Source organism: Chlorocebus sabaeus, chromosome 21 (genome assembly GCF_047675955.1).
Source record: "Chlorocebus sabaeus isolate Y175 chromosome 21, mChlSab1.0.hap1, whole genome shotgun sequence".
In the NCBI taxonomy this organism is placed as follows: Eukaryota; Metazoa; Chordata; class Mammalia; order Primates; family Cercopithecidae; genus Chlorocebus; species Chlorocebus sabaeus.
In genome coordinates, this window is record NC_132924.1 from 80,250,792 (window position 1) to 80,265,092 (window position 14,301).

General features: G+C 40.3%; 1 protein-coding gene across 3 annotated transcripts in view; it reads left to right on the plus strand.

The window, feature by feature from the left end:
• Positions 1-3,008: 3,008 nt before the first annotated feature.
• The window catches only part of HBP1 (HMG-box transcription factor 1), a 33,385-nt gene continuing 22,092 nt past the window's right edge, over positions 3,009-14,301 (plus strand). Inside the window, exons 1-2 of one of the 3 annotated variants that reach the window (XM_007982538.3) lie at positions 3,009-3,078; positions 13,568-13,751. In XM_007982538.3, the coding sequence (XP_007980729.2) occupies positions 3,064-3,078; positions 13,568-13,751 (199 nt within the window). In that variant the 5' untranslated portion in view covers positions 3,009-3,063. Of the gene's footprint in view, positions 3,237-8,378; positions 8,463-13,567; positions 13,752-14,301 lie in introns of those variants that run through there. The other 2 variants (XM_007982539.3, XM_007982540.3) reach the window with 2 other exon arrangements.

Consider the following 14,301-nt stretch of genomic DNA (forward strand, 5'->3'; position numbering starts at 1 on the left):
GATTATTTTCAATATCAGGCAATGCATGTACTTGAACTTCTGTTTAGTTCAACAAAGCAGTCATTGGTGTGTCAAATATGGTGGAATCAGGGAAATACATTATTTCACTCCTAAATAGGATTTATCTTTTTTTTTCTTCTGTTTTTTACTATCTCTAACAAATTAGAACTTGATATTTAAGATAACAGAAGTAACTTCACAAACTGCTGGAAAGACATTTTGAGTTCACAGTTTCTTGACATATTTTTGCATACATTTTATGTGTGTACATATGTGTATAGATAATTGTGATTGTACCAATCAAGAAGAGGTGTTATTTAAAGAAACTGATTTTTTAATGTCAATTTTATCATGGAAACATCTGAAGGATAGTTAAAAACTGTGATTATATCTGTTTTAGTCTGAGAGTATAATTTGAACATGTAAAAATTTCCAAGGAGATCCTACTAGTTTTGTACTTTGATCTTTCTTCTGGCTTATAAGTTGGCTAGTTTTATTGGTCACTCAATTAATGATGAGGTCCCTGTTAAATACACATAAGGTACTAATGTGGTCATTTAGCCCCCCAGGGAAGTCAGAAGATTGGACTAATTGTCCACTTAAAGGTGTAGCGAATTCTAATACTAGTATTTAATCAGTTGTGACTAAACTATCTAAATTTAACTCATATTAAAGACTTGGACAAAAATGAGAAAAAGTATGCAAAAAATGTTTTCTGTCTTTTTATTCTCAATAATTGGCACCATGGTAAAAAAAATGGAACTAAATGTTTCTGAATGAATGGAAAAGGCTTTATAGAGCTATTAAAGGATAAATTATTATTTGTAATATATTGTACAATATCTGGATCTAAAGTTGAATTTTTTTTCCCATCTCCAGTGTTCCCCAATAAAAGAATATCACCACTAAGGCTTTTGGTAAAAACTTTAAAATAGTTTAACTTTTAAAAATAAGGCTTAGCTGAAAGCAGATCTCACAGTCTGTGTACTGGAGAGGGTAAAGCAGTATCTCAATCTCTTGCCAGCTTTTTTTTTTTTTTTTTTTTTAAAGAGAAAAGCTTTTTAGTTTCCTAGAAGGAGTTAGACATAAATATCTCAAAACAATTTTAAATAATTAGGTGAACTTCACAGATTTTTCTTTTTTGCAAGAAAAAAGAATTTATATTTTCAATTCTAGTACACGATGACCCTCCATTGTTTAAAAAAAAAAAAAAAGGAAGAAAAGCATACACAAAGTAGCTGAGACATTCATTTCTTTGAGTCACTAATAATTTCTGAAAGATGGTAAATTCAAATCCTGTCCTTTTTCCTCAGGGAAAGAATTAAGCATTCTGTTGGCTCTCCTCTGAATTAATAAAAAATAGAATGTTTTATTACTATTTGTGAATACAGAAAGTAAATATTTGATCACATGGGAGGACTACTTTATCCATAATTTCACTTCAGGGATTCAAATGGGGAATCCTCAAGAATTTTAAACTCGATTTCAACATATAGGGGGTTATTTTGGATTTCTTGATTTGTTATGCGGCTTTCAGGTATATTTAAAAATCCAAGAAATGCAGGAGGTTTTAAAGAAATAACTAGCTGTGATTTCTGGCTCTGTCCAAAAGTTTGCTTTTACAGATTTCTTACTAATGTAGGTTTTCCTCATCTTAATTCTAAGCATATATGTGATCTAAAATTATAAAATCTAAAGCACAATTTAAATGATTAAACGCTAAAGGTTCAAAGGGGGGAAGAGCTTAATAATGCCTTTGTAATGTGAATGGTAAAGACACCAATTATTGACTAGATGCAGCCGACTGAATGGACAGCCATGTTTAAAGTGAAGGTAACTATAAAGCCGGGAAGCGTCTCTGGTGAGTCAGAGAATTCGTAACTTGAGGAACTCCTAGTGGAAATGAAGTGGAAAGACAGTTTCTTTCATCAATGAGAAAACGTCTAGGAGAAGAGGTTTAACAAAACTCACCAGAGAAACTTACTGATAATGATTCGCAAATTAAATCAGTTTACGTCATACATTATGCCCCTCTGTATTACGTTAACCAACAAGCATACCAATCAACATGGAAAATACCGCTTTAACTTGCCTCAATTTCGTAAACGCCCGCCCCCGCTCCCACCGCCGCTTCGTAAATTCTCTAGACCCCGAGCTTCTCGCTTGCTTACAGTCCATTCCCCAGCCTCACTCTTCCTGGCTCTTAGCTGGCGTTCAACAAATCTTAGGTGAACTGAACAGAGCTGACAAGGCAATCTTAAGTTGCTGTCCTGGGAGTGGTGAGGCAAGGCACAGGAGAAAGGACTTCTAGTTCTTCCCACTGCCAGTGGAGCCCCTAGCATCACTTTCGGCCCCTTCGTGCCTGGGACCGTGATTTGTGGGTGACCAAGTCCCTCGCAAGCCTGCAGTACTTCCGCTGGTGCAGTCATCTCCTTCCCCTCGCACTAAAACAATACCCTGGCCTCCTGCCAAACTCGTGAGCAGCGAGCAACTCTGGCTGCTTATGGCCCGGATTGGGTACTGCAAGAGGCTTGGGCCGCTGTAAGTGTTAGCAGAGGCCCGGAGGAAGAGAAGAGGCCCAAGCTTTAAAACACTCCCTTCCTCCGCCCCCTCCCTTTTGTCCCAGACACCAAAACAAACGAGCTGATACACGTGTCCCTATGACTCTTGTTTACTATCAAGACTGCGCTGTGCGAGCGCCTCTGGGATATGTAGTTCAGCTCTTCCCCGGCCAGCAGCCTCCCACAGCCAAGGACCAAGGCTTGAGACTACGAACCCACAATCCATTTCGGGGACAAAGTTTGGCTCGGGTCCCCGGACTCTCGGCAGTAGTCCAATCCAAAGCACTTACTCTTGTGATTGACACGCCGTCTTCTCCAGTAAACACAACACAAAAGTCAATACATGCCCGCCCCCCGAGACGGACCACGGTACCACCCAATGGGAAAGGGGAACAACCGAATGGCAGTTCTGCAGTCCAATAAGAGGGCGAAAGAGCTGGGCGGGTGCTCAACCCCTAGGGGGTTGAGGGGAGGGGGAAGACGAAGCTTGAAAGACTTGGTAATGGCGACGGGTTTGGTAAGTAGGAAAGTTTCGGTTGAGGAGTAAGAGCGGCAGCGGGAGGAGTAACCCGCGCGGGGGAGGCCGACGTAGGTCGGAGAGGGGGTACGAGAGCTGCTGGTGGTGTTGTCGTGGCCGGGGCGGCCCGCGCCTGGGCTGCCGGCACTTCGCGGCAGGTTTGTTGTCTTTCAGTTCGGGAAGAGGTGGGGGTGGGGAAGGGAGGGGCAGGAGCGCGGGGGATCGGGCAGCCGGAAGGGCTCGGGTCCTGGTTCTTCTTCCTCGGAGGGTCGCCCTTGGAGTGGGGGCAGTTAACCGTTCGATTGGTGTCCGCGGCGAGCCCACCGGACCAGCGTCTCCCGCGAGCTCACCTCACCTGGGCTTCGGGACGGCGGCGCTAGGGGGTCTCGGGCGGGAGCCGGGAGGAGGCAGCGGGAGGGCGACGCTCGGGGTCGGGTCGCGCGGTGGGTGGCCGGGCCGGGTGTGGAGATGGGGCGGGCCAGGGCGGGGGAAGGGGCCGACGCGGCGCCGGGGCTGCCCAGGAAAGTTTGACTTCAACTCCCCGCTTGTGGGCGGAGGGTCGGAGCTTGGCCAGTGGTGGGGGGCCGGCCTGAGGTGGGGGACCGCAGTGAGGCGCCGCCTCCTTCTGTACCGAAGGGGGCTCCTGCCGAGCCGGGGAGCTCGCGGAGCCGCTGGGCCCCGGGGCTCATTGTTACGCAGTTCGAATGAATGGGCTCCCAGGCGCCTGCGCGCTGGGGCAGAGCCGAGGGGAAAAACAAGCCCGGAGTCCGGGCTGTGGTCACATGATGGGGGGAAGGGAGGGGAACGCGATGAATGGCGAAAGAGGGTGGGGGATGGACTTGGCGTGAACCGAGAGGCGCTGCTCTGTGTGACCCAAAGAGGAGGCTTGGCAGGCGATTCCAGCCTCCGCCTTTCAACCTATGCTGCCGCCGCAGGCTGATTGAAACAAAACAAAACAAGCCAGGCGAAGTCAACAGCCAGGTTTTTGTAGCTTTAAATGCTGCGTGCTGTCTAGGGTATTTCACTCTCCGCTGTGCACTCTGCACTCCAGAGTTCATACTTAGGGAGTTACCAGCTATTGTCGTTTTTAGAAGGAGCACTGACAGCGAGGTACTACTCAAGTTTTCTGTTTGTTCTGTTTCTGGCTCACGTTGCCAATGATGCCAGGACGAGAGGAGGCTTAGAAAAGGAGTTATACATCCTGGGAAGCGATGGAGTCCTACTAACAGCTCGGATGGAGGCTTTAGATTTATTAATACTACTTCACTCTAAATAGCCATAACCACTCGTAATAGTGGTTTTGAAATTAAAGGTACTTTTTGAGAATTAGAATAATTTTAACATTTGCAAATACTTTTCTGATTATTTAACAGTGATCTAAATCTGCAATGTATGTCTTGTAGTTTTTTTGTTGTTATTTTATCTTGCAAATAAATGAGTGGTAGAGTCGGTCTTCTGTTCAGTTTCCTTGGTTAAACTCAGTTATTGCTAGGTAGACAGTAGTTGACAAAGTTTCAAGGAAATTTGAATTACACTGAGAAATCCACTCCTTAAAGTTTTTGGGTTATGTTATACTTTTGAGGAACCATTTAACCACTTTAAAACAAAATATTGTTTGTGCTAACTCGACGGATAAATTATAGAGTGAAGTTTTGATTTCACTTTCTAGTTTCATCTTAGTTTCGTAAACCCACTTAGGTTTTCTGTCTCGAAAACCTTTCCTCTTTCTTCTGAAACTCCTAACTACATACCCTAGTTAAAAGGGTACATTCTTCCAGGATTGCCTACCTACATGTCTCTGCTATCCTGTGTGTTTAACAGGGCATACCTCTCAGACTTCAAATATGATACCGTCACTGTAAGAGTTGTTTCCTTCACTATATATATGTGTATATATAAGAAATATATAATATATACATATATTTTATATATATATATATATATTTTTTTTTTTTTTTTTTTTTGAGAGGGAGTCTTTCTCTGTCGCCAGGCTGGAGTGCAGGGGTGCGATCTCAGCTCACTGCAACCTCTGCCTCCTGGGTTCAGGCGGTTCTCTTGCCTCAGCCTCGGGTCTACAGGTGCGCACCACCACGCCCAACTAATTTTTTTGTATTTTTAGTAGAGACGGGGTTTCACCACATTGGGCAGGGTGGTCTCAGTCTCCTGACCTCGTGATCTGCCCGCTTCGACCTCCCAAATTGCTCGGATTACAGGTGTGAGCCACCGCGCCCGGCCCATTATATTTTAACTTCCTTGGATTCTTTCCTCACTAATCGAAATGCCCAGTGAAGAAGGCATGCGGCATGATGGCATGGACTTACTAAACTGCTCTGCGCTGAAGGTTCTTCCTGATGAATTGCAAGCTGGTGTTTTGTATATGTGTTTGAAATAAAAATACTGGTACTCCCCTCTCCACCCCCCCGCATACATTATTCGTTAGAAGTTACTGTCCTGGCGCGGTGTCTCACGCCTGTCCCAGCGCTTTGAGAGGCTGAGGCGGGTGGATCACCTGAGGTCAGGAGTTCGAGACCAGCCTTGCCAACATGGTGAAATTGTATTAAAAATATAACAGTTAGCTGGGCATGGTGGCGCGCACCTGTAGTCCCAGCTACTTGGGAGGCTGAGACAAGAGAATCGCTTGAACCCGGGAGTCAGAGGTTGCAGTGAGACAAGATCAGGCCACTGTACTCCAGCCTGGGCATCAGAACAAGACTTACTCTCAAAAAAAAAAAAAAAAAAGTCAATGCCAGGAATTTTATGTCTGTTAAGTATGAAAGTGAGTATTTACTTGGAATAGAAAAATGAATCACAATGAATTTTTAAAAAAAGCTGTCAGATACCTGCTTATCACAAAATTCAGGGAAAAATGGCATACTCTAATATTCTTAATAACTTCCTGATGTCAGTAACATTCACATTTTTCATACACTGATCAGCATTTACTTTGGTGCTTCATAATTTCTACTATCATTTTCTATAGAGAAACTAGAAAAATAATTTTCTCCGTAATGTGGTTCATTGAGTTTTTAAAAGTTATTAAACAGCTTAAAAAAGCTTTTTCCACAAGTTTTTATAGATAATGTAAAAATGTTTAGGAGTACAATCAAGTTTAGGAAAACAAGTTTCATAAGAACTTCTAGATGATGTCAAGTTTTATTATATGACTCATCTTAAATACTTATTTGAATTGACAGTACTCCTAAAACAGTTTGTGGATGACTGCTTGTGCTATTAGTGGGTTTTCTATTGTCTTGATCAATATAGCATTTCATGTTGAATGAGCATGAAATTACTAAGAATTTGTATAGATGTGGATTGGGCAGTGTCTGTGGGATGTAGTATCTTTTATACCTACAATTCTGATAGGTAGATAGGTACTAGTCCCATTTTTTTTGTTTTTACTTATTTTTAATAACTTTTTAGAGATGGGGTCTTGCTGTGTTGCCCAGATTAGTCTTGAACTCCGGGCTCAAGTGATCTTCCTGTCTCAGCCTCCCAAAGTGCTGGCATTGCAGGCCTGAGCCATTGAGCCTGGCCATTAGTCTTATTTACGAATAAAAAAACGGGTCCAAAAAAGAAAACAGGCCTAGAGATTTAATTGTTGAGGGCCATGAAAATGTTAAGTGACCAAAACCAATCCACTAAGGGTTTTTGTTGTTTTATCTTTTTTCTTAGCCCAGTGGCAAACTAGAGTTGTAGACAAATATCTGTGAAATCTTTGGTTTGAAGTTTTGTTGAAAATACTTTAAAAGAATAGCATTAAGGCCTCTGAGATGCTTTTGGTATAGGAAGTTGCATTTAATATACTTTGTTATGGAGGCTTGTTTTAGCATGTAATTATGTAATCCATTTAAAATACCTCAGTTTCAGAGATAGAAATTAATTGCAAATTACCTTTTCTTCAACCACTCTTTGAGAACAATTTGAGCATATGGTCTGGACTGGGTATGGAAATCCTTCAGGATTAGGGGAGAGCATATAGAAGATCCTGCTGTGAATTCCATAATGATGATGGAAAGGTAAGGATTCAGGGCATAATAGCCACTTGAAAGCAGGAAGTAACCCATGCTGGCCTATACCTTTTGTCTTTTTTTCCTTTCAGCTCTCTCCTTCAAAAAGAAAATGGTCCCATTTAGTCATCATAGTCCTGTTTTCTTCATCCATAATAACACTTTATTCACAGAGTTGTTGTGAGTTTAAAATAAAATTAGATGAAGTACATGGAAGTGCTGTGTAGGTAGGCATTTTGTAAAACCTAGTTTCCTTCTTCATTCATTGAGACTTAGCTTTTTCTAGTTCTCTCTTTCTCTCTTGTCTTAAGATTTTGTGGATATTTGCTTCTGGTAGTTTGCATACCAAAAGCAATGGGGCCTTCCAAGAAAGTAAAATTTGTAATACTGAACATGACATTTCAGAGTACAACTTCTGGAAAATTTTACTGAGAATCACTGATGTAGTGAAGGGAAGACATGTGCAGAGTTAACTAAACTACAAGGCAAGCTGTGTTGAATCTGATACCAAAGCAGTATACAAAAGCATGAATGAACAATAGGGTTAGCTCTACCAGGAGATATTTGAAAGAGGAGCTTGTTTATCAAAATGAGTATGTAATTGGTATAATGTATGTAGGGGAGTAAAAAATGTAAGGACTTTTCTGGTATTCCTTTACTGTATTGGAGACCTTGCTTTCTTTCTCCAAAATAGTTGAGAATAGACAGAAGAGACAGAAAACTTCCATTTGTATATGGTTTTGAATTTTGTTTTCATGTATTGAATTCTCAGAATAGCCCTGTGAGGTAAGTAGAGGGACTGTAAGTCTGAGATTGAGTGACCTGTCCCCGGTTACACAGCTAGTAAGAATGAAACCGAAGTCTGTTGTCTTGAAATGTAGCGTCTCTTACTGTATGGTACTTTTACAGTAGCAGAACTTCAGTTTTCTCAGGACCAAACTTCTGATAGCCTTGAGCAATGAGAGGTGTGAACACGTAGAACTTATATTCAGTAAATATTTATTTGGTTCCTTTGGTTATTTATAGGTAGCTCTGTTTTGAAATTAAAATAATGTTTTTTTCCAACTTCATTTAAGGAGTTTTGGGATGGTGGTTGATAACTAAGACAAAGTGCTGAAGAAATGATAGAAGTTGCAAAGAGACATTAGTGTACTATACTTGGTGAATGTTGGAAACTGCAGGACCTGCTGTAGGGAAGAAAAAAGTTCTAGTTGGGAAGAATGAGGAAACCAAAGAACTCTGCAGAGGGAGGGGGAAGACAACATAGAGTGCAGCTGTGCTTCTGCGGACCCCAAGAACGGCACTGTTCATGCACAAAGGATAGCTCTGAAGAGAGATACATGTGTAGTGCAACTTCTGAATTTCATAATAAAGGTAAAAGTAGGAAATGTTTTAAGTTCAGATAGGGTTGACTACGTAGCTCACATCTGTATGTGAAGCATCGTACAGATATTCATAAGGATTTTTAGTTATCAAAATAGGTTAAATTATATTCTGTATACTTAAGATGGCAGAAATATTTCTACGGAAAGAGTTAAAATCTATCTAAACTGTTAATATTAGCTGTTTAAAGAACTCATGTAGTGTGACTAGTTTCTTAAGAGTTACTAAATAAGGAATCTGCACTGATATTATCAATTACCTTTTTGGAGAATCATTGCAAAGGAAGCTGGAGACAGGTGGCTTACATAGACAGAGACTGGGAATGTGAATGCTGGCTCGCTCTCTCTCTGTTTTTTAATACCCTCCTTAAAATGTTATAGGTGTTCCTGCATACTCATACAGTATTTCAGTATGATTTTGTCCATAGACTCAAAGAGACTGTTTTAAAGTATAGTTCTGATCATGTCAGACCTCTGTTAAAAAAAAAATCCTCAGTGGTTCTTCATTGTCTGATAATTGCTAATCATAACACTAGCCACTGTACATTGAAGGCTTTGTGTTAGGCGCTATTCTGAGCATTTCACGTTATCTCACTGAGTTTTTATAACAGCCTGTGAGGTAAGTACTTTTATTTCCATTTTATAAACAAGGCATGAAGATTTTAAGTAAATTATTTAGAGTACATAGCTAATAAGTGGCCAATCTGGTATATAAACTCAGGCACCCTGATTTCAGAGCCCCTATTCTTGTCTGTAAATAGTTTTCCTAAACTACAATTGAAGACTCTGATCCTAGACTACCTTTCCGTATAGTAGTAGTAGTATAGCCTCGGTATTCATGATCACATGACACACAAGGCCATCCTACTGTGTGGTAAAACTAGATTCTACATTACTCTGATCTCACTAGGACTTTGCCAGCTATATGAGTTTACTCATGTGAGTTTCTCTCATTGGGAGACCTCTCTCTCTCCTTTTTTTTTTTTGAGATAGAGTCTTGCTCTGTCGCCCAGGCTGGAATGCAGTGGCACCATCTCTGCTCGCTGCAAGCTCTGCCTCCCGGGTTCACGCCATTCTCCTGCCTCAGCCTCCCGAGTAGCTGGGACTACAGGTGTCTACCACCGTGCCCGGTTAATTTTTTGTATATTTAGTAGAGATGGGGTTTCACTGTGTTAGCCAGGATGGTCTCGATCTCCTGACCTCATGATCCGCCCGCCTGGGCCTCCCAAAGTGCTGGGATTATAGGCGTAAGCCACCATGCCTGGCTTTTTTTCTTTTTTGGAAACGGAGTCTCGCTCTGTCACCCACGCTCTAGTGCAGTGGCGCGATCTCGGCTCACTGCAACTTCTGCCTCCCGGTTCAAGTGATTCTCCTGCCTCAGCTTGCTAAGTAGGTGGGATTACAGGCACATGCCACCATGCCTGACTAATTCTTGTATTTTTAGTAGTGATGGGATTTCACCATGTTGGTCAGGCTGGTCTGGAACTCCTGACCTCATGATCCACCCTCCTCGGCTTCCCAAAGTGCTGGGATTACAAAGAGTCCAGCCCCTTCTTTTCTTTTAACCCATTCATAGCCAAGTCCTGTTCTGTAGAACTGTGGTCATTTGCTTATATCTTTCCACTAAAGTGTAGATTAAGACTCATGATGAATTTTCATTAGTGAGGTCCAACATTTCATCTAATACAATGCTCTGTGCATAGTATTTATTAAATAAATGATTTTTTTAATAAGTAGGAATTTAGCTACCATTTTTAGCCCAATGTGTCTCAATATTCTGCACCTGGAAACAGAAACCAGTGCACAAAGCCATACCCCAGGCCAGATAGATCAGATTCTCTGGGGATGGGGCCTGGGAAACGGTTTTTTTAAGCGTATATATGATTCCGTGTGCCACAGGGTAGAGTTGAGGATCACTGATGAAACTACATTTGCTCCATTTCCCGCCCCCCCCCAGGAGCAGGTGGAGGCTCAAAATCATGATTTCATACTTGAGAAATAGATTTGCGTTACACATTTTCTCTAGTTGCTAGTTATGTAAGTGAAATTGTTATATCCCAGCATATTTGCTGTAACTATATGCTAAGACTGATTGTGATCAGTACATTGTACTAAACTGGAGAAGTGTTAATTTCTTCCAAATTTCATCTTTTAGGGGCCTAAAGTAATGGCATGATACATTATTTTTATTGAGATGTGGTGGATGACTTGTCATAATATCTCCCAGGGAGGAGACTGTTGAAACTGAATAGCTATCTGGTTTCCACCTATTAACTATGTATTTTCAGTAACTGTTCTATTTAGGACATTACAAACCCAAAGTGTGTTTAATATTGCCCTATGTCTTGGGATAAAAAAATTTCAAAAGATGTCATTTTACACTTTTTTCACTATTTCATTTCATCCTCACAACTACTCTCAGAGGAAAGTAGGGCAGGTATAATTAGCTCTGTTTTACAGATGAAGAGAAACTCAGTCACTTAGGTCATATATTTGGTAAGTGATCAAGCTGGAATCACAACCCATTTCCTTACGTCTAACCCAGTGCCCTTTTTGCCACACCATAATACATTGTATAGTCAGTATTGAGCAAGGCTCTCAAGCAGTGCCCAGGATAAGGGTTATTTTTGAGGGGTATAGGCAGATAGCATCCAAAATAGAATATTAGACATATGGTAAGGCAGTATGCATGCAATTGGGCTGTGTGTCAAGAACCCTGTATCTAGCCATCTAAAATAATCAGATGTAAGCAAATACTTTTAAAAATAAGAATATAAATTCAGTGTTTAGAAGAGTGAAGAAACTCAGAATAGCATATTTAGCAGTAGAGGGTATAAGTGAATTTCGGTACATCCTTAAGATGTATATGTTACCATTTAAAGCTTTGAAAAAAATTAATGACATAGGAAAATGCTTATGAACTTACATTATGCAAAAAGGTATCAAACTATAATATGAACTATGAAGAAAAACATGATTGAGTATACATGTACATGAAGAATAAATTGGATTGTAATACACCGTTTTTTCCAAAAATTTTTTTTTCCCATTTTTTTGCACAGCGATTGTATTTTCTAGTCAGGAATACATTTCAAAACCAAAAAGATCATGAAAAAGCCTTTGTAGAAAGAAATTTATCAGTGCCATCAGTGTTTATTGGTAATTAACATCATGGCTTAGAAAGCTTATAAATATTAAGTGATTAACATTTTTTCAGTGCACTTTTGATCAGCATGCACTGGGGTAGTACCCCAGTGACTTTCAGTGACTTTTAACAGCAATATATTTTATTGCTTTATTTTGAGGAAAAATATGTTGTTGCAAAAGTCAGGATTTTTTTGTGTATTTTATATTCACTCATTAGAACTTTATTACTCATTAGAACTTTAAGAGATGGAGTCTTGCTACATTGCCCAGGCTGGATTCTAACGCATAGGCTGAAGTGTAGTCCTCCCCCTTCAGTCTACCCCAAGTAGCTGGAACTATAGGCACGAGCTACTGCATCAGGCTGGAACTTTTTTAAAAAATGGAATTTAGACTAGAGCCTGATAAATCAGAAAATCTTACCATTGTTGCTTATGTTAAATAAAGAACTAATTTGATCATTGTCCAAAGGGTGGAATAAAAGGTATAACCACATTTTCCTTTCATAATAATATTTAGTTGTTGGATTTTGCTGATAAATTATTTAAATGTGTTAACCCGTATTCTCTTCCTTCTGATAATTTTGTAGGCTTGCAGGTAGATTTACTAGTTGTTTAAATTTCCCATGATTATTATTCATCTTTCTAGACATAATATCTTATTCAGAATGACAGGTATCTTTTATCATGGCCAGGTCCCAAATTTTCATTAAGAAAACCTAAGAACAGTTTTATTTTTATGAGAATTATAATATATGACCATTTTAGGAAACTCTTAAATGTTGTTTAGACAATGTATTTTTTTTGGTTGGGCGCGGTGGTTCATGCCTGTAATCCCAGCACTTTGGGAGGCCGAGGCGGGTGGATCACCTGAGGTCAGGAGTTTGAGACCAGCCTAGCCAACATGGCAAAACCATGTCTCTACTGAAAATACAAAAAAGTAGCTGGGCGTGGTGGCATGCACCTGTAATCCCAGCTACTCGGGAGGCTTAGGCAGGAGAATCACTTGAACCCAGGAGGTGGAGGTTGCAGTGAGCTGAGATCATGCCTCTGCCCTCCAGGCTGGGTCACAGAGCGAGACTCCTCCGTCTCAAAAAAAAGAAAATGTATTTTTTTTTAAGTGTGCTGAAGTAGTTCACTTTCAGAATGAGGAAACAAAATAAACACAGTAAATAGAGACATTAAAATAGAATCTTAAAAATAATAAATGAAAAAATAGAATATTCCTCCAGTCTTTTTAACTTTTATTGAGGAAAGTTTTTAAATTTCCTTTTGAATTTGAAGGTACAAGTGAAAAAAAGAGTCCTATTAGTCTCAGTTTTTGCATCTGAAAGGAAGGTTACTAGGTTAAAGAAATAAAAGTATATATAATGCCATTTTTCTTCAGCAGAAAATATTTTTTTTTTATAATTCAAGATATTAATCTTTTGGGATTGAGATGTAATTTATTGCTGAGTATTCAGTTGTAGGCCAAGATATTAAGGAGTCATCTGAGTCTAAAGGATTTGAGGGAGCTATAAATGGCAGTGTATAATTTAGTTAAAATGTAACATTGTGGCGGGGCATGATGGCTCACACAGGTAATCCCAGAACTTTGGGAGGCCCAGGTGGGTGGATATCTTGAGGTCAGGAGTTCGAGACCAGCCTGGCCAACATGACGAAACCACATCTCTTCTAAAAATACAAAAATCAGCTGGGCATGGTGGCGCATGCCTGTAATCGTCCCTACTTCGGTGGCTGAGGCTGGAGAATTGCTTGAACCCGGGAGGTGGAGTTTGTAGTGAGCTGAGATCATGCCACTGCACTGCAGTCTGGGCGACAGAGTGTGACTATGTCTCAAAAAACCAACAATAACAACAAAAAAACCAACATTGTCATGTCTCTGATTTATTTTAGGTTTGTGTAATGCCCAAATTGCGTGGCTTGACATTATTTCTTATGTTTTTATTTTAAGTCAGAGCACCATAACATGGTGTGGGAAGTGAAGACAAATCAGATGCCTAATGCAGTACAGAAACTCCTGTTGGTGATGGACAAGAGAACCTCAGGAATGAATGACTCATTGGAGTTGCTGCAGTGTAATGAGAATTTGCCATCTTCACCTGGATATAACTCTTGTGATGAGCACATGGAGCTTGGTAAGCAAAATTAAAAGTTACATAGGAATCTCACTAAGATTCATATAACTTTTCATACTTAGCCCGCTTCTCCACCAACCTTGACTGGCTAGAAAAAGATATGAAGTATTTGTATATTAGAAATTTTCAACATTCTGTTATTGCTTTTAAAATAGTACTTAAAATCAACATGAGTTGGGCTGTTTGTGGTTATTGTAGAGACTCATTTACAGATTATTAAATTAAACTACTTTGTGTATAAAGACTGGACCCCACTTGTGGCTTTTCGAAAGATGCTACTTTTGAAACATACTTGAGAGAGCTCAGTAAAATATGCTTAGCCACTCTTCGTGGCAGATTTGCTGGTATGATGTGGAAATTGCAGTGGACCCTTGAAACTTGAGGATCTGACATTTATGGTTGTCACTATTGCTGAACAACTCCTTGAGATACGTGACCTGTAGAAATGTGTAAGTTTGTTGAGGTATGTTTTTGAATTGTATTGCTTCGAGGCTGGTGTTCAGGCGTATAGAGCTAATGAGTGACCTTGGCTTGCTGCCCAGCTTTTCAG